Source organism: Canis lupus, chromosome 6 (genome assembly GCF_003254725.2).
Source record: "Canis lupus dingo isolate Sandy chromosome 6, ASM325472v2, whole genome shotgun sequence".
NCBI classification, from domain to species: domain Eukaryota; kingdom Metazoa; phylum Chordata; class Mammalia; order Carnivora; family Canidae; genus Canis; species Canis lupus.
Window position 1 is genome coordinate 28541543 of NC_064248.1, and position 27748 is coordinate 28569290.

The 27748-nt window shown below is 40.4% G+C and overlaps 1 protein-coding gene across 2 annotated transcripts in view; it reads left to right on the forward strand.

Moving 5' to 3' along the window:
* Positions 1 to 27748, forward strand: part of PARN (poly(A)-specific ribonuclease) — a 155195-nt gene that overhangs the window by 27056 nt on the left and 100391 nt on the right. For both annotated transcript variants that reach the window (XM_035718207.2, XM_025416454.3), the window contains exons 14-19: positions 3037 to 3080; positions 4195 to 4237; positions 5072 to 5147; positions 7604 to 7714; positions 8036 to 8105; positions 27335 to 27390. In XM_035718207.2, coding sequence (XP_035574100.2) covers positions 3037 to 3080; positions 4195 to 4237; positions 5072 to 5147; positions 7604 to 7714; positions 8036 to 8105; positions 27335 to 27390 — 400 coding nt within the window. The remainder of the gene's footprint in view (positions 1 to 3036; positions 3081 to 4194; positions 4238 to 5071; positions 5148 to 7603; positions 7715 to 8035; positions 8106 to 27334; positions 27391 to 27748) is intronic.

Below are 27748 nucleotides of genomic sequence, written 5' to 3' on the forward strand. Positions count from 1 at the left end.
GTGGTCTTCTCATTGGCTGGGGCTAACATTAGCCATAGTGGGGCCATTGAAAGGGCTCTGGGTCTGCTAAACTGGACAGGTCCTGCAAAATTTGTGATTACCTCTTGCTCAGCTGCTTCCTTTAGATTTTCTGTTAACCTTGGCGTGTTTTTGCTCTTGGAGCCAAGTTGTCTCAGTGCACCAAGATATAAGCTTTTCTGGCTCTTTTGGAAAAGAGTTTCTCTTTTGTCTCTTCCTCTTTTGCTCCCTAACTGTGCACACAGGCTCATCTTGCTTGCCTCCCATCACTCTGTCTTCCCCTCTCCTTTATTTGCTCTCTCTCTTTTCTTTTTTGGAAGGAGAGCAACAGCGAGAGAATCTTAGTCTTCATGCCCCATGTGGAGCTGATGCAGAGCTCAGTCTCATGACCGTGAGATCATGACCTGAGCCTAAATCAAGAGGCAGACACTTAACCAACTGAGCCACCCAGGTATCCCCTACTTCACATTTCTCATGAGACATTGTTCCATCGGGATCTTGATTACTTTCTTTGGAAAAGTCCAGTAAAGCCCCGCTGTGAATACAGTAGGTCTTTTGCTCCCCTTGTTCTCTTTCCACATGACAACTGTATCACCTGCTCTGGGACTCAAAGACTCCATGGTGGTGAGTCTCAAAACAAATTTGGTAGCTGTGAATTTGTAGTGGATAAATCTCAAGAGCTGATGTTTACTTCAGATCAACTGCCTCTATTGGGCAAAGAGATCAAAAAGCATAGCAGCTCCTCATGATTTTTTTTTTTTTTTAAAGATTTTATTTATTTATTCATGAGAGACACAGAGAGGCAGAGACACAGGCAGAGGGAGAAGCAGGCTCCCTGCGGGGAGCCTGATATGGGGCTTGATCCCGGGACTCCATGATCATGACCTGGGCTGAAGGCAGACGTTCAGCCACTGAGCCCCCCAGGTGTCCCCTCTAATGATTTTTTGACCTTTAAACCAGTGAAGTGACTGATAAGGAAAGAGGAAAGTGATTAAAATCTTAAAAAAAAAAAAAAAAAAAGAAAAGAAAAGAAATACTGCCTATATGGCTGTTTCAAACACCAGAGTCTGGCACATAGGAGACATTACATATTGAATTAACAAATGAGTATCTTCTGACTGTACCAGTTTTATAATCTTCTCATATATGGATCTGTTCATACCACTGACCCTGTTCAAAATTCTGAACCTGATCCCACATGCACTGCTTTTCTATACAGCTGCTGGTTTTTAGCCCGGAATATCCGGCTTTCTGCAATCTGGCCCAACAGCCCTGTGTCTGCTAGTCCCTTATTCTCCTTATTCCCAGCCAGACTGGGTCATTTGTTCCTGGGAACCGCATTGTGTTTTTGCCTGTGGTTTTGGCATACAATTTCCTCCGCTTTGATTTTTCTCCAGCTTTTCTCAACATTTGCTATGTACAACTTTATCTCTTACCAATATCCAGCAAATGCCTCTTCCATGAAGTCTTCCCTGCCTGCTGCCTTGCCCAAGGGGTGATCTTTCCTTTCCCTCTCTCTGAACTCTCACCGAACTGTGGAGCTCTTGTGCATGTGGCTTTTCTTAACTGCTGTCCCTTTCTTCTAGGCAATTAGCTCCCTGGACAAGGAGTGTAACCTTTTTATTGCCTATGTCTAAATGCCTAGCATAGCACATTGTACGTAAGCACTTGGTAAATGTTACCTTGAATGGGACTACCGTAGTTCTGAATCCAGTTCTAGTGGAATCCTACTAGAGCTTGAGGTCTGTTGGCAGAGTAGGATGTGGGTTAGGAGACATGGCTTCATCTCTTGCTTTATTACTTAAGGCTACCTGAGTAAGTACTTGAACTTTGTGTTCTGTCATTGTCAGGAGAAAACGGTTTTCTTTCACCTAGTTTTGGAAGAAGTGTTGAGAGCAAGTGAGAAAACATCTTTAAAATGGTAGAGCTCTTTACATGCACTGGTACCAAATTTTGTGCTTAAAAATATGCTAAAGAATCTGTATTTGGGAGCTGCCTTTTAGGGAAGAGTCTCTTATGAAGAATCTTCTTGATCATTCACCATGACCTGTTAGAGAGAGGGGTCTACATTATAGCCCTGGAAGTAGCCCTAATTCTAATTTTTTTTCTTGCTTTGTGAGGCTTTGTGATAATATTGAGAGGTGACAATTGTCATTATTGCATTTCTCTTTGACCTCGGCACTGAAACCACTTGTTCATGTGTTGTCCGTTAATTTAACGATAGCTCTTGAAAAAGCTGGTAAATATTCCAAACTAGCTAAACACAGTCTGTATTTACAGGCTCAGAAAGCTAATTGGAAATGGCAGTATGCTACGAAGCATGAATAACGCTGAAGAGAAGTGTAGTTACAAAGGGTCAGGAGTATGACTACTCAGTCTGGCGTGGCAATTATGTATGTAAATGAGTTCATTCAAAATTAGATCCATCTCATTTTGGCTTTAGACTCCCTGATGAAAATAAACTGGGAAATGAATTGTCTAATTTAGGCACTTGCTACTGGTGCTTTAGCAATTTTCTGAGTAGTTAAAGCATGCATCGTGCATATTGGAAAGTCTGTGTTTAAATGGGCATTTTAACTAGCATTTTAAAGATATTCTCAGTAAAGGTATAACCTAGTTTACAGTATGTCCATTTCCTATATAAGCCATTTTATTTAAATAACTCTGCTAGCCTCACTATTATGATGGATTCATTTGGTAGAGCTATTACTGAAAGCTTTCTACATGTAATAGAAACTTTTTCCCCTCCTGCTTTAGCCGTAAAATGCTCAGGTTTGTCCCTTTTGGTTATGCAAAAGTTTTATGTTGGATTGTTATGATTCCCAGTCATGAGGGAATTGTGACGATTTTTAGAAAGTAATTATTAACTAGAAATGGATCTGGCAGTTAAGCTTAAAGGGCCCATGTGAGGTATCATGGTTTGAGAAAAGAGCTATGGAGCTTGACATATTTGTGTATGTTTTCAATATTGTGAGTGTAATGGTGAAATTGTAGCAAGTCATTGTCGTCTTTTTTTAGGACTTAAATGAGTTTAAGGAGATGACAACATGTGTTTTCCCCAGGTAAGCTTTCTTTGAGGATTTGTTGTCCTTCATTCAAAATAGTTCTCATACTGTACAAGATACAAATAGGTAATAAATATCCAAAATAGTAATGATCCAATTATGATTACAATCCAGTTGATAATAACTGGTTAATGGTTTAAGGGGTCTAACTGTGACCGATTGCTTTTGTAATTGATGATTGGTTTGATTGCATTAGAAACCAGAATTTGAACAGGGAGTGAAAGTTGGCAGCACCCCCCTTTTCTCTCACCCCATACCCTGCTGTCGGAAGAATTGGCAAAATCTTCAAGAGTTGACTCTCTCTTGTACGTTGGATGTGCCTTGTCCCAGTCAGGTGACCAGTTGAGGATGTTCTGTAGCCAGTCCAGAACTGTTTGGCTAGAGATTTTAACCCCCTCATCTCTAAGTTGCTGCCTTGACCTGAGAGTGTCTCCCACAGTTAATATCACAGGGTAGTTCTGATATGTCACACGTCACATGTCTGCTAGATCATGTGTCCGCCACGTGGAGCCTCTAGAGCAAGACTCTGTGTTTGAGGACCTGTCTGAAGACGAACAGGTGTGGTGGTAGAGCCGTTGCTCTTACATCTAGGCTAATTCTGCCCTGTTATCTATTACTCTTCACATTTATGTCAAAAGAAAGAGGGTTCTCACACTAGTGTCTGTCTCTCTGCATGTCTTTTTTCATTATTCCAATCTCTGACACCGAATTCTAAGAAATAACAATGGTATGAAACCACCAAATATAGATTTTAACCACCAAGAGTTTATTTTGTGCCAGTCTAGGTGGTTTAGTACTTGGTAATGGCCTGGCAGGTACTAGACCTACAGTGGTATTTAAACCATGTAAAAACTTACAAAGATCTCTGCCGTCTTCTTGGAATCAATATAACCCACACCCTCTCAGGGTACAAGCAGTTCTAGAGCTTGTGCCCTCCCCGACAGCCTCTTGATGAAGAAGGGCTGAGAGTACTGAGCCCCAGTGTAATGTAAGAGAGGTGCTTAATTCTCTTGTTGGCTTTTAGGACAGGAGACTGGCTCTTGGTTTGAGTAAAATACATTTTGGACATTGTGCATTTTGTTTACCTTCTTAAAAATTCTTTTGTTTTTAGACTCTTGGATACAAAATTGATGGCCAGCACACAACCTTTTAAGGTATTTTTAAAACTTGAGCTACCACTGATAAACTTATGTTTGGAACTGTTTTGAATTGATACTAGGAGCTTGAATCAATGACCAGCTAGAATTCTGGTCTAGTTTAATTGTTATTTTCAAGTACATCCAAAAAGGAAAATAATTAGAAAAAGACTAAAAACAAATATACCAAATGTGAATAGTGGTTGTCTTGGATATTGGAATTATTTTTTTCCTCTCCTATATTCTTTTTGTATGTAAACATTTTTAGTATTAAAATATATAATGTATTTTTGGGGGAGTAGAGTGGGACGCTTTGCTGACTCAGTCAGTAGAACATGTGACTCTTGACCTCAGGGTCATGAGTTTAGGCTCCATGTTGGGCATAGAGCTTACTAAAAAAAATGTGTGTGGGTGTGTGTAAAATGCATTTCTGAATAGGTTATGCATGGACATACTTCATAATTTTCTTGATTTTATATATTTTGGTTATATTTTCTAATCAGAAAAATTCAGGTTAAAGTAAAATTGTTTGTTATTTTGTGAAGTGACTTTACATAACTGAATGGAATGAATGCCTGAACAGTATAGCTCACTGGCCTAAGTTCTGTAGGTATTTAAACACATCTCCAAAACCCTTTTATATGGTGATACTTTCTGCATGGTGAACCTGACACTGCTCTCTCTCTTTCACATTGAAGAAACCATGACTCCCAGGTTTCTTTAAAGAACACGAGGGGGCAGTACTAGATATACTTTTTTTTTTATTTTTTTGGCCCTGACATTTGATGAATCTCTACTGTATGTTGTACTGAGCTGATTAAAGCTCATAATTCTCTGCTTTCTGGTTTGCAGGACATCATTAACAACACATCCCTTGCAGAATTGGAAAAGCGGTTAAAAGAGACGCCTTTCAACCCTCCTAAAGTTGGTAAGAAAATAAAGTGATCCTGTTAAGTGCCTGAAGTCCTTGTGATCATATGTATCATAGGAGGAAGGTGAAACTGCTTGATATCATCATGCACATTTACAGATTTTGGCTGAGTTAACTTGCTTATGCCCTGTGTTGAATTACTGCTCTCTGAATAAAGATGGTCTTATAGTCCTAGGTTTATTTTATGTCAATAGATTTGGGTAGCCTGTTCATTGAGAAGTTTAGCAGGTAAAGCTTCAGAGCTTTTATTTCCTAATGCTTGGAATTCTCCCAAAACTTGATGTGTCTTTCTTTTTTCTAGGGTGCATTGTTTAAGCACAAAGAGTTGGTGATTCATTGCCAGGGGTCAAATGAAAATATGCTTTTCGTCCAGAAAAGCCCAATAACTGGGTTTACAGATGAGGAAGAAGAGTGTCCACCCCTGCCTCCCATCAGAGGTGGCCAATAGCAGCGAGGAAAACCAGGGGGGAGGAATAGTTCTCGAGGCAGAGATGTGGTGCCATGTCTAGTCATGGCCCCTACCCAGGTGTTTGGTGAATCTGGCACATGTCACTTCCTTGGTTCCTGTACACCTCATTTAGTTGCTGACACTGTAATTAGCATTCCATTAGCTCTAGCCTGCAAACTTCTGAAGACATTGATAATTGGACTAATGGTTCAGAAATTGACAATGGAAGGTACTAAAGCAGCCAAGATTACAGCTATTTGCTTCCCTTTCTGGGTAATAGTCCAAAAAAGGAATTAAGAAAAGGAGTGAGGGTGAGGGAAGAAAGCCTAGACCAAATTTCTGTAACAGTATGATGGAAATAATTGATTTTGGAAATATATGTTTCAGCTGGTGGTAGAGTAGAGGGTATTATTTACCTGGCTATCATGTTAAAAGACTTTTTTAAAGCTTAAAGTCTAATATTTAATATGGAGGTTAAAAGATTCTTGCTTAAACAGCCTTATATTGACATAAGAACAGTTGCAGTCTTTTCATTGTTCATTTCCCTTCATGCTTTTGGTTCTGTTATAATGTTTTTGGAATTCATTTCCAGAATGGCTCTAGGAACTATTTATGAGTTACAGGTTTGTTTTTTTTTAAGATTTATTTATATATTTGAGAGAGAGAGAGAGAGAGAGCACAAGCAAAAGGCAGAGGGAGAGAAAGAGAGAATCTCAGACTCTGCGCTGAGCATAGAACAAGAGGTGGGACTTAATCCCACGACCCTGAGATCATGACCTGAGCCAAAATCAAGGTACCCCTATAAGTTAAAGTTTTATCCCATTCTTTCCCTATAATATTCTGGTACCTGGCAGAGAATTTACTCTAAAGCAGGTCACTCTTCCCAGACATTGTCTTCAGCAAGTGTATGTGTCAGTGTGACATAAGAATCATGTTGTAAGGGACACCTGGGTGGCTTAGTGGTTGAGTGTCTGCCTTTGGTTTATTTATTTGTTTGTTTGTTTGTTTGTTTATTTATTTTTGCCTTTGGTTTAGGTTGTGATCCCGGGGTCTTGGGATCAAGTCTCTCAGCAGGCTCCCTGCAGTGAGCCTATTTCTCCCTCTGCCTATGTCTGCCTTTCTCTCTGTGTCTCATGAATAAGTAAATAAAATCTTAAAAAAAAATCATGTTCATGTTATAAAATGGTCTCTCCTACAGAGTTTCCCCATGTTCCAGGGGCAGCACCAAAGCAAGTTCTGATCTTTTACTGGAGTTAGTTGTGCCGTCATCTTTAGATCCTTAAGCTTGAAAACATAGCAGAGGGCAGTGTTGAATTGACCTGCCAATATTGATTAGAATCTTTTGCCTTTTCGGAGGGTTACCTGAGGTATTGATGGATAACAGTAACTGAGCATTTGCCATGTACCTGGCACCATGGGAGAGCTTTACTGGCGTTAGCTCATTTGATCCTCATAAATGAGGGAAGTTTGGTTTTCACCTCCATTCTGCTAAAGTGGAGGCCCAGAGCAGAAGTGACTTGCCCAATATCACATAGCAGTTGAATGGTGGAACATAGATTCAAACTTAGTGGGATGCACAAATCCATGCTGTTATGAGTCATGACTGAAATACTTGTTATGTCCCAATGTTTCTTCTCAAGGAAGAAGTTCCTTGAGACTTCCAAGAGCAGTTGGAAGAGGGATCATCTTCATAGAGCAAGTTATGCATGATTGTAAATAGCACCCATCAGAGTGCAGCGAGGAGGCCTCTAGCTGGGCCTTGGATGATGTCACTTGAGCCATTTCTCTAGTCTAGACCCAAGCCCTCATTTTCAGTGACCATTTTATCTCACATTGCAAGGTCTTATGTGGAAAGAATTAAGAAGTAGATAGCCTTTTCCTGCTCATCTAAGATATTTCTATCCTAGACAGCATATACCAATGCAATTTGGATTTGGTAGGGCACACTGCTCATCTTTATGATTTGTGATATCCTTGGGAAAACTTTTTTCTTTTTTCTCTTTAGAAAGTGCAGAAGGATTTCCAAGTTATGACACAGCTACTGAACAGCTCCACGAGGCAGGCTATGATGCTTATATCACAGGGCTGTGCTTCATCTCCATGGCGAACTACCTAGGTACTCCCTATACCTGTTTCTGGCAAACACATCGTAATCTGGGGGGTGTATATGGGGGGGGGGATCTTGCCTGTCTACGATTTCCCTGGGGCCCACTCACCCAGGAAGAAATGGGAGGCTTGGAGGTCAGAGTTGGGGGGAATAGGGGTGGAGAGTGCATAAGGAGGACCCATCGACACTTACCTGGTGTGGTTCTTGGCCACTAGGAGGAGTGCCCCTTATCCTGATGAACCGGGCTATTGATTTACATAGATTGTTGTCTGAACTTTTAGGCTTTGTCTCCTTGGCTGTACATAATACTCTGCTTCTTTTCTTCATTAGGTTCTTTTCTTAGTCCTCCGAAAATTCATGTGTCGGCTAGATCAAAACTCATCGAACCTTTTTTTAACAAGTAAGTAACCAGGGTTCCAGTGCCCACGTTCTCTCACTGTGGAAGAGCCCATTATCTGGGATGTCAGGTAGGGATGATTAGAAACTGTAGTGCATTTTTAGATAAAGTATTTCTCATCTCTAGTGACTCAGATGTTTTTCGAAAACAGAAATTGACCTTCTGGGAAATAATTTATTGTATCTATTGGCTTAAAAAAGAAAGAAAGAAAAGAAAAGAAAACACTGCCAAAGGCAGTGCATCTCTTCCAAGACAAAGAACTGGTGGTTTTGGCATTTAAATTACCTGCAAGGGAGACTCTGGTTGGGGGGGAGGGGTAAGGGGTAGGGGAAAGAGAGAGAGAGAGAGGGAGTGTGTGTGTGTACACGTAGTTGGACCTAACACTGCTAACATACGTTACACATGAGGTTATTATTTATACTTGCATTATCTCATTAAATAGTATTCTTTGTAAGAAGATGTTGACTCCACAAATGGCTTTTAAGATAATCTATGGAGAAGTTTTGATTGTCGTTTTATCCCAAGCTTTCATGTGAATGGATCCAATGAAGTAAAAGCTTGCTTATGTACTCATTGTTGCAAGAAGTCTGTATGATTTAGGGAGATGTCTAAGTTCAGAGCATTTTCAAAGACTCTCAAGATGATTACTTCAAAGTGTGGTTTGTGCTTTCTTGGCACAGTTGAGATTAAAGTTATGGATGTGATCCTCAAGCTGGCCACAGTTGGGCTCTGTGCCAGAGCCCTAAAACCTTTACCCGAGCTCTCTTAACAGGATTGGTTCTAGGAGATTCTGGGGGTGCCAGACAGTACAAGGCAGCCCACATGGGTCATTATTGCTGGGAGAAAGAACTGTTTCAGTGCTGAGTTGGTTACATCATTTCCTTAAATTATATGCAGCACTTTACAATTTTATCAGTTCTTTACTGGGTAAGAATACCGTCTCCTTCGGATGTCTATATAAATACTGGTATCACAGTGCTTGTACTTAGGTAACATGCTGCAGAGACAGATGTTAATTCCAAACATCTGGATTCCTACAGGTTTGGAATTTGTGTAGTCTGAGCAAGTTTTATCACACTCTAACTTCTTATTTTTTAAATCTTTGTTCTTTTCTGTGGAAGTTCAGAGGTAAATGTATTTGACTTTCAAAACATCTTTCAGAGAGGAACAGGAAACAGTGTAGTATATATTGAAAATTAAGTTGAGTTTTTTTATTAAGTTTTTAATTTTAATTCCAGTATAGTTAACATACAGCATCATATAAGTTTCAGGTGTGTACAATATAGGAATTCAACACTTCTGTACACTAGTGTGCATGATAAGTGTACAAAGTTGAAAATTTTTTTTTGCATGGAAAATTAATTCTATAAACTAACAGTTGAATATTTGGTGTCTGTCCATTTCCTTATGTGCAAAACAAGATTTTCTTAGCTCTTCGCTTTTATTTTGAGGGCAGTGTTTATCTTTGTAAATCTTTGGAAGGGCAGCTTATGTCATAGACTGTGGAATGTGCAGGTGACCCTAAATATCATTCAGATCATGGCCATTCCTTGCATTTTTATGTGCAGGATGTTAAGTTTATTGTTTAACAGTATTTTTCAACTGGAACATTTTTACTCATTTTTAAATATTTAATTAAAAAAATTTTTTTTTTAAATTTTTTATTGGTGTTCAATTTACTAACATACAGAATAACCCCCAGTGCCCGTCACCCATTCACTCCCACCCCCTGCCCTCCTCCCCTTCTACCACCCCTAGTTCGTTTCCCAGAGTTAGCAGTCTTTACGTTCTGTCTCCCTTTCTGATATTTCCCACACATTTCTTCTCCCTTCCCTTATATTCCCTTTCACTATTATTTATATTCCCCAAATGAATGAGAACATATAATGTTTGTCCTTCTCCGACTGACTTACTTCACTCAGCATAATACCCTCCAGTTCCATCCACGTTGAAGCAAGTGGTGGGTATTTGTCATTTCTAATAGCTGAGTAATATTCCATTGTATACATAAACCACATCTTCTTTATCCATTCATCTTTCGTTGGACACCGAGGCTCCTTCCACAGTTTGGCTATCGTGGCCATTGCTGCTATAAACATCGGGGTGCAGGTGTCCCGGCGTTTCACTGCATCTGTATCTTTGGGGTAAATCCCCAATAGTGCAATTGCTGGGTCGTAGGGCAGGTCTATTTTTAACTCTTTGAGGAACCTCCACACAGTTTTCCAGAGTGGCTGCACCAGTTCACATTCCCACCAACAGTGTAAGAGGGTTCCCTTTTCTCCGCATCCCCTCCAACATTTGTTGTTTCCTGCCTTGTTAATTTGCCCCATTCTCACCGGTGTGAGGTGGAAAAAAAATTTTTTTAAACTAGGCTCCACAGCCAATGTGGGGCTTGAACTCACAACCTGAGACAGAGTCACATGCTCTTCCAACTGAGCTATCCAGGCACCTCTCTTTTTTAAATATTTAAGACAACAAATGTGCGTCTCCACTAAAATCAACTCCTTATAAAATCAGGTGATGAACACAAATTGGGTTCGATAATAGGCTGCATCTAGTTTATCAGCAACCTGTGTGACTAATATGAAGAGCAATCAAAATTAGCTTTAAGAAGCTTAACAAAGATTTTATATATTAATAGATGAGTTTATTATTGCTAATAATGTTCAAGACTATTACTCAAAAGAACTGAGTAAAACTACTTGTCTCCCATAGAAGTTAGAAAGGTTGCAGGAGATGTTAAACCCTTAGTTTCATTTAAAGTATTTTTTAAAGATTTTATTTATTTAGGAGAGAGAGAGCAGGCAAATGAGCACAAGCAGGGTGAGGAGAGAGGGAGAGGCAGACTCCTCTGCTGAGCAGGAAGTCTTACAAGGGGCTTGATCCCAGGACCTCGGGATCACAACCTGAGCCAAAGGCAGACGCTTAACCGACGAACTACCCAGGTCCCCCTTCAATTGAGAATGTTCATTCTTTTTTCTTTTCCCTAGAAATAATACCGAAAGTAGTTGAGGATCGAAGAATCCTCCAGTGATATGGCACTGAAAATTCTTGATTTTTTTGTTCCATTTTCTCTTCCATCTATAAAGGAAGAATATTTTCTTCATCTTTGTGGGAAAAAAGTCCAGCAGAATTTGAAATGCAAAATAAGAACTATTTTTATTCTATATTGGAATAGATTGGTCAAGTACAGTCCCTTTTTTCTTTGAAAAATAATTGATATGCAACATTGTATTAGTTTCAGGGGTATAACATAATGATTTGCTATACACACACACACATACACACACAGAACGAAATGTGGTCTTCCCTTCTCAGCCCATTTAGAAAGTGGGAAAAGGACTTGCTCTTTTTGACATTTTTCTGTGCTAATACCTCATTCTTTCTTCCATGCAGGTTTGTTTTATGACATTAACTTTGAATTTGTCTTTTTTTTTTGGTCCAAGATTACCCTTATAGAGAAACATTCAAAAAGGGCCATCAACATGATCTCAAGTGGTTGATTTTAGAGAAATCTGTAAATTTCTCTGAGAGTTTGGCACCAGGCTTTTCTCAGTATGAGCTTAACCAAATATGCATAGTCCTAACATAAATTTGGGTGGAAATCAAACTGCCTACATATGCAAATAACTTTTTGTTCCTCTCTCACCAGGTTTATGTTTAGAAAGTAAACCTTGAGGGGGGAATAAACTCCACCTATTTCTGCATTGTTCTGAATTAGCATTTGGCTGCATTAGTTATGCCTTTTTGGGAAGTTTTATTGAGAGCTATTGAGAAATCCCCGAGATAGCTGGCATTTGAGTGATCTGCAAAGACCGAATGTAGTCTGAGGTGCTTTCTGAGCCATATTTGTCTAGAAGAATGTCCTGTGAGGATTTTGCGTGCTGCCATTTTGTCTCTTTTATAGCCTGGGTGTCACCTACATTTCTCCTCCCTTTGCTGTAATCAGAAGAGAAGTGAAGTCGTAAGGGGGCTGAGCGATGGGAATCCAGATCAGACCACTGCTGATGACTGGCAGTGTGGAATGTGCCCTTTGTTTATACCGTAGGCTCTCTGGGAAGGACGTGATTTACCTTTTCTTATAACCTTGGTCAATTTTGATCAATGTTTGGAAAACCAGACAGAGAAGATCCTTTGGTCAAATCCTTTTAGGCTGGAAAGAGCTAAAAATACTCAGCTTTCTTTTTCTTTCTTTCTTTTTTTTTTTTGGAACCACAGAAAAGTACATAATCAGACTCTTGCCTTATGTTTTATTAATAGTCATCCGTGTCGGCAAGACGCGTTGAACTCTTCCTAGATAACCTTTTCTGAAGGTTTTTGGGAAGGTTATTTTCTATTTACCTCATTTCTTAGAAAGAGGAAGGAAATGAGCAAGTCTCTCATTTTGGTTAATCTCCGTAAATAAGAGAATTAAACAGGAAGAATTGCCTGCAGTTTGCCTTAGAGGATGGCCATCTTGTTCTTGGCACAAGTTTCCTGTATAGGAGCAAGATTGTTGTAGAAATCTAGGCCTTCCTGGGATGGACATTGCCGGAGGTTTTCTCTATGCTGGAGGTGAGGAGACAAGCCATGAGGAGTGTGATACACTCTTGGACAAATTGTTTCCTCCTCCAAAAGATGGAGATAAAACTATTTGCCTCCCATAGAAGTTAGAGAGGTTGCAGGAGATGTTGATTGCCCGGTATTTATTATTTCCCTTTCTTGAAATATAAGAGAATTTAGCATGCTGGGGGATTCAAAAAGTAGATGTGGTAGTGGAATTTGTTTTGTGTTTCTAGTTTCATGATAAAAAAGAAAATTTGTTACCATGTGGATATAAAATTGGAGCAAATGTAAATTGTTCACTTTTGCTTGTACCCAACTCTTAATGTTTACTTACGAGAAATCAGGTGCTGATGAAGTGTGTCAGATTGGTACACAGTGGAACAAGTTTGCGTTGCTTTGGAGCATTTGTAAAAGTTCAGACAAATACAGTAGTTTACGGAAGGTTGTGTAGGTCTATGTAACTGTGATTGGCATAGAGGAGGAGGGATCATTATGATACCTGAAATACAGCACCCATGTTTTTTTTCTTTTCCTCCATGGAAAGCCATTACATTCTGGTGGCAAGTTGTTTTCCCTTATTATAATAAAGATATGTGCATCATATTTGACATTGTAGAGATTTTTGAGCTGAAGGATTATAGGAAAACAAAATACCTCCTGTCTTCCTGGCCCTCGCACTGATAATGGGGAGAGCAAAGCTCATTTGCTTCGTTGACTAGCAACCGCCATTCATGCTGAGCAGTGTGGAGTGCCAGCTCACCCGTGAGTTGTCCATGGGCCCATGGGCATAGAAGTGCAAACCCTGCTTGTCTTTTTTCTTTTTCCTGTCCTGCTGGTCCCTCCCTTATACAGAAGGTGCTGGAATAACAGGAGGATGAGGCAGATTTGTTCTGATTCACAGTGTTTTTAGCATCCTGGGTGATGGGTCAAATTTGTTACTCACTGTTCAGATTGGGTATAAAGTCCACTGTTGTGATATATTGGTTTTCCCCACCGTGAGACTTCTGACATCCCACCATAAGCAAGAGTCACAACACAGTTTGTGCTGTTGGTAAGACGTAGCCGGTGATGTCATGATAGTCCACATAACTGGTTCCATTTGCATGTAAAATTTTAAGTCACTTGATTAGCTTCTTCAGTGGAATTGCTTCACTCTGGGGTATCCTATAGTCTAATGTAGTTGTGATCTCCCACTTATGCCTGTGCCGTTTTGGGCAAGTAACTTGACCCTCTCTATGTCTCAGCTTCCTCATCTGTAAATGGAGAATCTTCATACACGTTTGATAAGGTTGTAGTGAGGGTAAAATTGCATGAATGTCTGTAAAATGCACAGTGCCTGGCACATCGTGGCTCTCGATCAGCCTGGTACTGCTGCCACTGCTGTGGGGACATTTATACTTGGAGGATGTGCTTCTCTGACAAGATGCTGGGAGCACATGGAGGAGCTGTTGTGCTTTCACAGAAGACACTCTATAATTGTACCTTTTTGTTTGTTTGTTTTAAATATTTACCCATTTATTTGGGGGGGTGTGTGTGTGAGGAGGGTCAGAGGGAGAGGGAGAGAGAGAATCCCAAGGAGACTTTGCGCTGAACCCGATATGGGGCTGTATATCATGCCAGAGCTGAAACCAAGAATCAGAACCCTGACTGAGCTACCCGGGCGCCCGAATCATACCTTTTGTACTTCACACACCCTGAAGGTGAGGGTTTGTGTTCAATCTTGAGCCTTGATCAGAAAAAGGAAGGGAAGGAGGAAAGGCTGCTTGTAACCAAATGGTGTCCAGGGGGAAGATTTGAATGTGTTTTCTCATTTTGCTTGTTGGTTTTGCCCTGAGGCATGTGGTGGTTTCTCAGTCTTTGTGCTGTGTAGCACTTCCAGGTGTAGATTTTAACAGAGAGGAGAGGAAAGAAATGGCATTTACTTATGAACCTGTTTCTTTTTATTTTTTTAACAGCTTTATTGGGATGTAAATTCATATACCAAATAATTCACGCATTATAGAGATCAATGGTTTTTGGTATATGACATTATTATCTTTTAAAAATTATTGTAAGATATGTATAACATACAATTTGGCATTTGAAACATTTTTTTTTTTAAAGATTTATTTATTTGAAAGAGAGAAAGAACACACGGAGTTGGGGGAGGGAGAAGGAGAGAGAGAATCTTAAGCAGGCTCCATGCCTGGTACAAAGTCCAACCCTGAGATCATGACCTGAGCTGAAATCAAGAGTCAGACTTGAGTTACTCAGATGCCCCGCAAACATATTTAAATCTACAATTCAGTGACACTAATGATATTCACTGTATTGTGCCGACATCATCATTCTCTGTTCTCAGAGCTTTTTGTTCACCCCAAGCAGCAAGTCTGTATCCAGTAAGCAATAACTCTCTGCTCCTGCCTCCCCTCAGCTCTGGGAACCTCTGATCTACTTTTCTACCTCTATACATTTGTCCTTCAGTGAGCTGTTCCTTTTTGAGCAACTCATTGGTTCTGTGAGATCTTAATCTGTTAGAACCACTGATAACTTTGCATATGCCCTACTTTGCAAACTCCCGGAGCACTTTTTTTTTTTTTTAATTTGCTGTTTTAGGTTTAGATCACTTCTTAGGCCCCAAAGCCCTGAGATTTGTGGATGTAAAGCTGTGCAAACCCCTACCCCCCGCCGGGGGGGGGGGGGTGTTGCTTGTTTGCAGCGCTGCAGAGGCACGATGAATAAGGCAGAGGACTCAGGCTGGGCCATCATGATGCTCACATGGAACATTCATCCTTTCTGAAGCTAGGTTTCCACATCTGTGAAATGCGGATCATAAATGTCCACCTGGTAGGCTTGGCCTCAGGTTGCAGTGTAGCATCAATAAGGCTGCTCACTAGAGGGGTGTGCCATATCTTGGGTGCACAGAGTGTAGCTGTTGCTGTGGCTTTCACCACAGTGAACTTCCAAGAAAGTAACATGATTCTAGTTTTTCCTGGTATCTGAGGCAGTGGTAGATGAACAAAGTGGGCTGTATGTACTTAGTTAAGTTTTCTCGGGTGGCAATCTCTGGGTTGTGAGCTCAGGAAATAGGCAGAAGTGCCTGATGCCAATAAAATCCTTTTTATAGAGAACAGCAACCTGGAATCCTCTTAAGAAAACATTGCCTGTCTTTGTATCTTAATGATAAAGGTCTTGCTGCAAGGTTGGACTGTGAATGGGAAGAAGAAACTCCCTGCCCGTGTGCCAGTCATACTCATGTGTCTTGAGCCTTATGATGCTGGCAAGGCAGAGAAGTGAAATACAGTCTCCTCTACTTGTCTGCCCCCAGGAGCAGCTGTGCTGTGTGCATGTCTCTTGCCACAGAAGCCCCTGGTGATCCCGGAACTGAGGGGTCAGGGAGGCAGGATGGAGGCAGACAGTAGTAGTGGTGATTGTGTGACCTTTTGTGTGTCCGACTGGCTGGCTCTCCCAGTAGTATTCTTTAATATTTCTGTTTGCAGTGCTTGAATGAAGGGCCGATGTCCTCTAGCCTTCACTTCTACCAGAGATGAATTTTGCCCCAGAGATAGGGATCATAGTCTACCACTCATTCTAAACTGATTAGAAGTGGACTGTGGTGCTGTGGCAGACATTATTTTTTAATCAGAGAGAGCCAAGAAGTACCTTTTATTAAAAAAAAAAAAAAAAAAAAATGGAGTCCATTTTCAGTATTTTCCAGATTGTGGAAATCTTGGGGTCCAGGGTCCTGAGGAGTGAAATCATAGCACTGCAGATGGCTTAGGGCAGCCTCCCCAGTTCCAGAAGGCTGAGAGCCAGTTTTTCTCCCCGGTTTGCAGAAGGTATTTTCCCCTGGTACACAGGATGTATTTTATCCTCACATACCTTAACGAAAGCCCTTTATTTCAACCCAAGTCATGTTTGCTTTCCTTATGGTTCCCCAAGCAACTAGGATAGCAGGGATCTCCAAGGATTGCCTTGGTTTGGTTACCCTGAGAGTTCTTTAGTACAGTGGTTTTCAGAAAGGCAAAAGACCGGAGTCTAGGGCACACCGAATTATTCTCAGGCCTTTAGTCTGGCTTCTTAAGACTGAGAACCTGTGCTTATTTCCATCACTTCTTCAGGGAAGAGGGTGCTTGTCTTGAGTTGGTATGGCTTGTCTAATTTCTGCCTTGCGGTCTTGATTGCCAGGGATGTATCAGGCGAGCTGTGTCTGCGGCTTTATCAAAAGGCTGCTTTTTAAGGGGATCTTCAAGGACAACACACTGGGCACACCTCTTCTTGCCTTGCCATCCCCGTGCGTGTTACAGGAGCTGTGTGGATGCTGAGCTGTTCCAGCCTTGTGTGGGCTCTGGCTACTTTAAAAGTACATTTCCCCCTGGCTTAATGACTTGTTTATCATTATGATGAGCAAGTAATTTGTAGAGGTAAGGAAAAAAAATCAGTCAACCCCTGGATATGTATTTAAATAGCTTGCCCCCTCCACAGTAGGGTATTTTACTAGTTTCCTGTGGCTGCTATAACAAATTCACCACGAGCTTGGAGGTGTACCACACCAGGAGTTTGTTCACACTCATGGTTGTAGAGGCCACAGGTTTGAAATCAGGGTGTGGGCAGGGCTGGTTTTCCTCCAGAGGCTCTGGGGAAAGAGTATGTTCCTTGCCTATTCTGGCTTTTGGTGACTGCTGGCAGTCCTTGTCCTCTGGCCACATCTCTCCAGTCTCTGCCTCCATGATCACATTGCAGCCTCCTGTGTGTGTGTGTGTGTGTGTCTGTGTGTCCCTGTCCTCCCTCTGCCTCTCTCATGAAGACACTTGAGCTGGCATTTAGGACTCCTGTGGGTTAGTCTAGGATAATGTTATCAAGAGCCTTAGCTTAGTTACTAATTGCATCTGCTAAGACCCTTTGTCCAAGTAAGGCAACATTGAATAGAATGTGTGTGTATCTTTTTGGAGACCACCAGTCAGCCCACCGTAGGCTGTTAGTAGTAAAGTCAGCATGCTTAGGTATTCCTTGCCTTACTTTGGCTCTGGCTGGGAAAAACCAGGCAATGGTTATTTCCAAGGCTATTTAACATTTCATTCATAAAATTTAAAGGTCACCAGTGTACCATGGTACTGAATATCTGGTACTGGCTACCCAAAATTTTCCCTACTGAACACCTTCCATTCTTCAGTGAGTTACCTACATCGTTTCCCCACATTCACTGTCATCGCTGCCAGCAACCCTCAGAGGTAAATAATAATGTCCTCGTTTTAAGATCTTATTTTTAAGTAATCTCTACGCCCAACGTGGGGCTCAGGTTTACAATCCTGAGCTCAAGAGTCATGCACTCTACCAAGCAGGTGCCCCAGTATGTCCCCATTTTAAAGCTAAGGCTGTCTGCCAAGGGTCTCAGGAATGGCAGAGTCAAGGATAACCCAGGTCTGTCCTCGACCAAGAATGGTTTCTTCCCCCACAGCACACAGTTTCTAAACAGACAATTCTGCAGTGGGTTGCACATTTTTTTAAGAGATGATGCTAGTATCTTTGAAAGATTTCCTTTTTTCTTGGTGTTTGGCCTGAGCAGTGGTCATAAAAGATGTTGACTCTGACCATCAGATCGTGTGGGGCTAGTTTCCTCTGACATTTTGTATTCTGCTGTTTCACAGGCCGTACAGACGTTGCCTTTGTATAATGCTTAGTTTAACATTTTTATTTGATGTAATTTGATATGGTTCATTTGATGGGGATTGTTTAAATGAACTGCTGGTTTTCTTTCTTTTCCCCCACTCTTCTCTCCCTCTCCTTGTTTGTTGTATCTATTTAAGAAAGGCTATGGGCTGGCTTCAGGACAGATGTCAGGTAACGCTCTATTTGTCAAAACATCAAATGACTACACAGAAAACTGTGTGGTCCCCCGCCCCCCCGTGAGTGACATTAAAATAACCGATGCCACAGTAAGTCCCCTCCAGCCAGTGGTTGCCTTCATATTTTACACAAGTGCTTTAGTGAGCAAAATAAATGAGCTTGTTTTGTGAGAGATGTCTGCATGCTTCCTCCCCTGGATGATAAAATTAGTTTTTTATAGCACATAAATATGTATAATGATGAGCCCTTGCATACAAGGTTCTTATGAAGTGCTTTTACGGCTGTGCCCTGAAGGAAATACCAAGACCATTTGCAAGTACAGTAGGGCTGGCAGTCATTTAAAGGTTTCAATTTTCCTTTGGAAGGCTTGGGACTTGGGGTGAGCCTCAAATTAATTCACTGCTCAAATTGTGTTGAGATTAGATTTTACTCCACGTCTCTGTATCCCAGTCTTTAGTGGTGTGAGAGGAATGCAGTTTTTACTTGGAAATCTTTTTTTTTTTTTTGAGACAAAGCTTTTTAGGAACAGAAGTGTAGTCTAGAAGAAAACAGATGAACAAATGCAAATTTTTTGCTCATCGAATGAAATACAGCATTTCTAGGAGGAAGAATGAAGAGTTTGGTGGCTTCAGGTTTTTCTTTTTGCCAGGGAAAGAGACCAGATATGCACTGTTGTTCTTTATTCAGACATGCCATAACATTAGAGATCCTTCCAGATCATTCAGGCTGGGTGTATGTGTGACATTGCCCAAGATAAACTCTTATGTATCCAGGCACCTCTAGATCTCTGTCTCAACTTGGGATACGCTGATTCACTGATTTTCCTGAGGGCAGTCGCAGGGTGTACAACAGGTGTGCCCAGGAAGCCCAATGCCCAGGCAACCCAGGGTAGCAGCTCCTTATGCACCACAAATGTGCCCAGGCTGTCCTCACCACCTGTTATTCCCATTGCCTTGGAATTTCAGCCTACCCAAAGCTCTTTCTTAAAAGGCAGCCTCATTTTGTGTGTCTGGGCCCTGCTATAATTTAATCAGTCTTTAGAGCATTCCTCCCTGAGGAAAAGTGTTTCTGGAGGCTTGTATCTCAAGCTCTTGCTTCAGTTGTACCCACTAGGCATTTGTGCAATTGATTGAGGACTAAATAGTTGACTTGTGCCTGGATGCTCCTACTGGGCTCCAGCCTTACCATTTCACATTGAGGCTTTGGAAACAGCTCAAGTTAAAAGCCAAATGTGAGGGGAGCACCCAGCAGAGGGAGGGGAGGCCATTAGTCCATTAGTGTAGAACTAGTGGTGAGAAGCTCAGGGTCTAAGTCCTGTGTCCGCTCCCTTGGTGGCCAAAGGTAAGCCACTGAACTAGGAAAAACTTGCTTCCTTATTCCTGGTATGATGAAGCCAGTACTTAACTACCTGTCCTGCAGACACCACAAAGGATCAAATAAGCTGAACATATAATGATAAATATTGTTATTTTAGTCAGAAACTTCATACTTTTTTCTTTTTCTTTTTTAAAGATTTTTATTTATTTATTCATGAGAGACACAGAGAGAGAGAGAGGCAGAGACACAGGCAGAGGGAGAAGCAGGCTCCATGCAGGGAGCCCGACTTGGGACTTGATCCCAGGACCCTGGGATCACTCCCTGAGCCGAAGGCGGGCGCTAAACCGCTGAGCCACCAAGTGATCCCCTTCTTTTTTTTTTTTTTTTTTTAAAGATTTTATTTATTTATTCTTGAGAGAGAGAAGGAGAGACAGAGCCAGAGACACAGGCAGAGGGAGAAGCAGGCTCCATGCACCGGGAGCCCGATGTGGGATTCGATCCCGGGTCTCCAGGATCGCGCCCTGGGCCAAAGGCAGGCGCCAAACCGCTGTGCCACCCAGGGATCCCCCCTTTTTTTTTTTTTTAAAGATTGTATTTATTCCTGAGAGACACTACTTTTTTCTAATTGAAACAAAAATACCTGCTCGTAATTTCACCAGCTTCCCCCCACAAAAAAAATCCCTTTATTTTAGTGAACTTTCTAGCAGTATGTTTTCTGTGTCTCTTTCATTTACTAATTGGTGCCAGTGAAATTCATTTACTGATTGAGATTATACGAATTCTACAATTTTGTACCTTAAAAAATACAATAATGAATTTTCAAAAGACATTAAAACCAGTGGCCAGCATCATGTGGATGACACTCAGTGGTTTGCCAGGTGGACATAGCATGGTCCACTTGTAGCTTAACCTTTGTGGTTGGACGCCTTGTCCCTAAGCACTTCCACTGCACTGTAATGGCCATGACCATTTTTTGCCAGTTGCTTCTTGAAAGTGGCCACGGACACACCACTCTGATTCACTTTCTTTCTCTGCCTTCGGATAGCCCTGGAAAGCATGCCACTAGGGGAGCAAAACTAAATATTTTCTACCATTTCTGAGTAGAATCATTGATTGTATACATAGATGTGATAACACAGAATTTTAAAAGAACTCTGATGATCTTTTCGGTTCCCAGAGGTTTGAGCCTCTTGTGAATAGTGTTCCTGAATCACCTTTTTGGATGCATTTTTGAATATCACTTTTGCCCTCTGTTTTATGAGTTTAGCTGTATAAAATGGGTTAACACTGGCATCGTTGTGCAATCCCTTTTTATTCACTAGACAACTGGGGAATGGTTCAGATAAGCCATAGTCCAAGGCAAGCTGTTGTGTCATCAAATAACCTTTGATCTTAGTGTACTTCTCAGAGCGGCCTAGTGTGCTTTGAGGTTGTCAGGATCAGTGTCTGAAACTCATTGTTAAGGTCAGAATTTTGATAAGGTCAGAGGTGTCTGATTCAACGTGTTACGTGTGTTACTCACGCAAGTGTTTGCCGATCTTTGGTGCTGCACAAATGCTAAAGTTTAATGTGTGAATGCTAGAGGTGATCATTTGTAGCCAATTCACAGAACTGAGTTGGACTTTTGCAATGAGTTGCCAAGAGAGTGGTATTAGTAATCTTTTTTTCTCTTCTTCAAAATGAGAACAATAGTGGTTGGCAGTGATTTCCTCCAGTTTATCTCTTGCAGAGAAGCGAGTTGCTTGCTAAGGTTGAGCTCCTGGTTTCACGGAGCAGTAGAAGACTTATTGCTTCATAGATTTTGAGGTAGTCGTTGGTATTTGTTTTGATAGTTTTGTGTTTTTCTAAGCCAGACTCATTTAATGTAAACAAGTCATTAAGACTAATGCTTTTTGGAGAAGTTGGCACAACATCTTTCTTGGCCATTATCAGTGCTGGTTGATTAATGAATCACCATTAATGGCAGCACAACATTGAATATACCCTTTTCTGTTAACTCAGTGATTCTCAGTTCCCAGAGTCTCTGAGTCAGCAGGTCTCAAGTAGGGCCTGGGAATTTGCATTTCTGACAGGTTCCCAGGTGGTTCTCATGTTGCTAATCTAGGGAACTGCATTTTCATAAGGGCTCAAGAGTCCAGGCTCCTAAGAAGTTTTATATCTGAAATGAAATTCTTCAGTGACCAGGAAGCCTTCTCACACAGTCTAGGCCATGGTATCATACTGTCCTGGTCTGAAAAGGACATTGGTGGACTCACTCTTTGTGAGTGCCATGCAGCACATAGGAGACTCTTTGGAGATAAATGTCTTATGCACAGCTTACACTGGGTTGCTTGTTAAGGAGGCTGACCTGAAGTTACCTAGTCTCATGAGCAAAAGAGCTTACCGTTGCATCTTTCCAGACATGTTAGATACCTGAGATAAACCACATCATCAGTCATACAATTGTAGAAACTAAAAATCTTATAGAGGCCAGAAAGGATAAACTTTGTGTTGTGGCATCTAGAACGTGAACTTGAATTTACGGTTTCTTAGGATAGAATCCTGATATCAAATTGGCGATTGTACCAAATAAGAGTTTTAATTTTAATCTTTGACAGAGTTAGTATCAGCCATTTTAGACAATAAGCACTAAAATAATACTTCATCAAGAAGGCTTGTGGGAATGTGGCAAGACTCCCACCCTGTCGTGTCTTTACTGAATCACAGCCATCTTGAATCTCTACTAAAATAGAAATACCGTTTTTTGCAAGTTTTGGCCCAAATGTCTTTGTGGGTTGTTTTTTTTAAGATTTTATTTATTTATTATTGAGATACATACACACACACACACACACACACACAGAGAGGGGGAGGGCAGAGACACAGGCTCCCCGAGGGGAGCCTGATGTGGGAATCCATCCCAGGACCTGGGGATCATGACCTGAGCCAAAGGTAGACGCTCAACCGCTGAGCCACCCGGGTGCCTCTGCCCAAGTGTCTTTGCTGTGTGCAGTACAGTGCACAGTGAAGAAGCACCTTTGCATGTGTTTATCAGCCTCTCTACTTGCCCAGTGCATTCCCTCCTGGGTTGGAATGAACGCTGTCAAGCAGATGATCCACGTGTGAAGTCTTCTATCAGACCATTTCAGAGAGATGTAGGCCTTCTGACAGCCAGTGTGTGTGAGGCATACATATAATGAAAAGTTGTAATTTTACTTCAGAAGGGCAGGGATGTGACCAGAGCTGTGGCTTGCAGACAGCCTGGCACTCAGGGGTGGGAGGCCACTGGGGAGTTGATTTTGGTTCAGTTCCACTGACGCTCAGCTACAGTTTTAGGGTTGGTTTCCCAACTGCATGGCTTTCTGCAGAGGTGCTGGCTGCCAAGTCACACACGGAGTTGGTTTGCGTGTTCCTTCAGGGCTTGGGGCTATTCGTTTCTCTCAAAACCCCAGACATGGAGGCTTTGGGGAAGAGTGAGAAATGCTATTAATAATTTATTTGAAAAGGGTTTCTATTTAGTGAAAGTGTTGAGCAAGCAAACAAGATAGTGTGGAATTAACTACCTTAAAAAAATCTATTGAGTCTTTTAGCTAAGAACAGATTTTTTGCTTATTTTAGACAGAAGTGAAATTCAGATGAACTATTAGAGAACAAATCGCCTGTATATTGGGTGACAAAAGATATCTTTCAAAAAATGTCTCAAAACTCTTGCATGGTGAGATTAGTTGGGGAGGTCTCCTTTTTAAGTGTAATTTTTGTTGCTATTTATAGGATGATAGATTTTCTCAGTCTGTTAGTGAGGTCCCATGATTTTAGAAATAAAACAATATTTTAAAAACGAAATCAAGCAATTACAGACTCACACATGTGATTTTACCTCATTTTCCTCTCCCCACAGCGGATAACATAGTATACAGGATACACAAGATTGATTTAACTGGCTTTTTAGTCGTGTGTCTCTGAAAAAGTCTCTAGTTATTTCCCTTGGGCCTCTCAGTTCTGGTAGCCTTTTTTTTTTTTTTCTTTCTTTTTAAAGATTTTATTTATTTGAGAGAGAGAGGGAGAGAGGGAGTGAGCACCAGTGAAGTAAGGGTCAGAGGCAGAGAGAGAATCTTAAGCAGACTCTGGGCTGAGTGTGGAGCTTGATTTGGGGATCATGACCTGAGTTGAAACCAAGAGTCAGACACTCAGCCACATGAGCCACCCAAGTGCCCCTGTTTTCTTTTTTGAATTAAAAAAATAAAAATAAAAATGAAAGGAATTTTACTTTTTTAAAAAGATTTTATTTAAAAAAAAAAGATTTTATTTATTTATTCATGAGAAGCACACAGAGAGAGGCAGAGACATAGCAGAGGGAGAAGCAGGCTCCCTGCAGGGAGCTGGATGCAGGACTCAATCCTGGACCCTGGGATTACATCCTGAGCCAAAGGCAGATGTTCAACTGCTGAGCCACGCAGGTGTCCCTGAAAGGAATTTTAAAAAACAAAGCTCAGTTTCCCAAAATCATTGGCTGCTTTTTTTTTTTTTTTCTTAATGGTGGTGGAGAGGTCTTTTTATTTATCAGATTTAATGAGAAAACTTTACAAAGCTATAATCATAATATAAAATTTGGGACTTTTAAAAAAGTTTTTATTTAAATTCCAGTTAACATATCATGTAATTTTTTTTCTTTTACGTAACGTGTAATGTTAATATTAGTTTCAGGTGTACAACATAGTGATTTACTCTTCTATACATCATCCAGTGCTCATCATGACCAGTGTGCTCCTTCATCCCCATCATTTGTTTCACCCATTCCGCTCCCTCCCACTTCTCCTCTGGTGACCATCAGTGTTTTCTCTAGAGACAAGAGTCTATTTCTTGGTTTTTCTCTCTCCCTCTCTTATTTTCCTTTGCTTATTTGTTTCTTAAATTCCACATATAAGTGAAATAATAAAGTTTTTGTCTTTCTCTGACTGACTTTGCTTAGCATAATACCTTCTAGCTCCATCCATATTGTTGCAGATGGCAAGATTTCAGTCTTTTTTTTTATTTCAGTCTTTTTGATGGCTTAGTCATATTCCATTGTGTATATATACCACATCTTCTTTATCCGTTCATCAGTTGATGGGCATCTGGGCTCTTTCCATAATTTGGCTATTGTAGATAATGCTGCTATAAACATCGGGGTGCAAGTATCCCTTCAAATGAGTAGTTCTGTATCTTTTGGGTAAATATGTAGTAGTGCAATTGCTGGATCATAGAGTAGTTCTACTTTTAACTTTTTAAGGACTCTCCATACTGTTTTCCAGAGTGGCTGCCTCAGTTTGTGTTCCAAGGATGGAGGTAGGGAGTATTATGCCAGGTGAAGTCAGTCAGAGAAAGACAAATATCATATGATTTCACCTATATGTGGAATTTAATAAGCAGACAAACGAGTGTAGGAGAGGAAAAAAAGAGAGAGGCAGAGTAAGAGACACACTCTAGAAAACAAACTGATGGTTACAGGGGTGGTGGGCAGAGATGAGGGATGGGTGAAACAAGCGATGGGTCTTAAGGAGCATACATGTCTTGATGAGCAGTGGGTGTTGTATGGAAGTGTTGAATCACCATATTGTATATCTGAAACTAATATTACACGGTATGTTAACTGGCATTTTAAAAAAACTTAAAAAAAAAAAAGATTCCAGTGTTATTTTTACCAAAGTAGAAAAAAATCCAAAATATTTTAAAGTTTTCATAGTTATTTGGATTGTTTAATGCTCTTTTGAAATGATGAACCATCATTTACTGACTCCCCCTGCCACCACATCTTACTGAACCATAAGGTCAATTTTGATTTTGGAGGGTATTTGACATTATTGTGATAATTTGACATAGTGTAACAATGAACATGTCAATTCAGCTTTTATTCCTCTGTTGAAATTAGGGTTAAAATTTTAAATTATTTTTATGGTGCTTGATATGTTCCATAACTTTTAAATTAAATGTTTTTTATTTATTTGGTTTTCAGAATTTGGGGACTGTCTCTAAATTTACTAAATGGAAAATTGAAAATTTTATGAAGCATAAAAATACTGAGCCTTCTCACCCAGGAATAACCTCATAGGTTCTGGTTGGCAGTAGTAATCATAGCTGTCATCGCTGAGAAACTTTTTTTTAGATTTTATTTATTTGAGAGAGAGAGAGCAAGCACAAGCAGGTTGAGCAGCAGAAGGAGAAGGAGACGCAGACTCTTCACTGGGCAGGGAGCCCGATGCAGGGCTGGATCCCAGGACCCTTGGATCATGACCTGAGCCTAAGGCAGCCACTTAACAGACCAAAGGCACCCAGGCACCCCACTGAGAAACTCCTTTGTGCTAGGTGCTCTGTACATCTGAGTGTCTTCTGGCATCACTAGTACTATTGATTGAATTGAGTAAAATGGCTCCTAGAACAAGAATAGTATTCCTGAGCCTAAATTAGTAAACTAAAAATAAAATTGGTTTTTTAGCCATAGGATTTGGTTTATTAAATTGTAGGCCAGGCAACAAGTTCTTAAACCGCAGAGTGCCATGACTTCTTTTTTTTCTGGCATTAACCGAATGGTGTTATTTACGCTGATGGTTCCATTTGTAAACTAGATCATGCCCTGCTTGGCTTTTGAATGCCTGGTAATAATGTGCCTTAATTGTGGGTCAGTGAAGCCAAACTAATTGCTTTTTGGGCTCTTGGATTGCCTTTTTAATTTGCAGTATAATATAGTCTCTACCAGAAATGCACTTATGTATTGTCATTTAAGTAAAACCTATTAAAATCATTTGCAGACAACAGAATGCCTGATATTTTGTCCATATCTTGCAATTATGTACTTGTAATTTACAAGTACCCTTTTTTTAAGTGCCTTTGTATCCTTTCCTTTGGAGGTATGCATAAAGTGACTGATATGTTTCATATCTGTGTGATAGCTTTCTTTACCAAACATTGTTTTGCTTTGTGCTTTTAATATGTTTTAAATGACAGTAATAGCATGAGCTGCTGAGATGGTCACTTACTTCAGACTGTGTAATTCACTCAATAAGATTGGCATTTATCCAATGACTTTCCATCTCAGTTAAAAAAAAAAAAAAAAAAAGATACCGGTGTTGTCATTCTCAGCTCACAAAACACCAATCATAGGGGTTCCCTTTATAATTTTTAGGAACAGTTGTTAAGAAGTCAGTAAGATGGTTAGCATTCTGTAATGTTTGTTTTCTCTCACTTTCCCTTGATTAATGTGAGCAAACCTGCAGAGGACTTCCTTTTGACTCTTCGATGTCTAATTTCATTCATTTAACTAATATTTATTGAGTAGCTTTTGAGTGTCAGGAACTTTTGTAGCTGTTGGGGATACCAAAGATTGTTTTTTTCATATTTATTTATGATAAATATTTAGTCCTAGAGAAAAATCTTTGAAGTGAATTGTAAGTACTTTTTTCAAATGATTTCAGATGGAGTAATATAATTAAGAGGCATCTAAGAAGCATTTAGTAAAGATTTTAATGGATGCTTGTATATGGTTTTTAATAGAAATGAGCCCGTTGTCTGTTTTTCTTTTCTTTTTGTAGGTTATTTCTTATGAGAGTCATGGATATCCCCTATCTAAACTTGGAAGGACCAGACTGTAAGTGATTTTTATTTTCTCATTGCATCTGCACGTTGAAGTGTGTGGTCTGGAAGGGATAACAGGAAAAATATTACCGAAGAAAGAGCTTTATTCACGTAAAAACAGGCAGTGATTTTGTGGTTGATATGAATAGTATGCTTAAGTTAATGGTACCCTTGGGTCTTGATTAACTCCTCTCTTTACTTACATTTTCCAGTTTATGCATGAGTTGAATTTTAAAAGAATATATATCTTCTCTTCATTATTTTGTTTTCACTCAGAACTCAGATTCATAATACTCTATAAATACACATAATAAATTTCGAGATGGCTAGCTATGTCAGTAACTAGAAGTTCTCCATTTTCCAGTTATTTG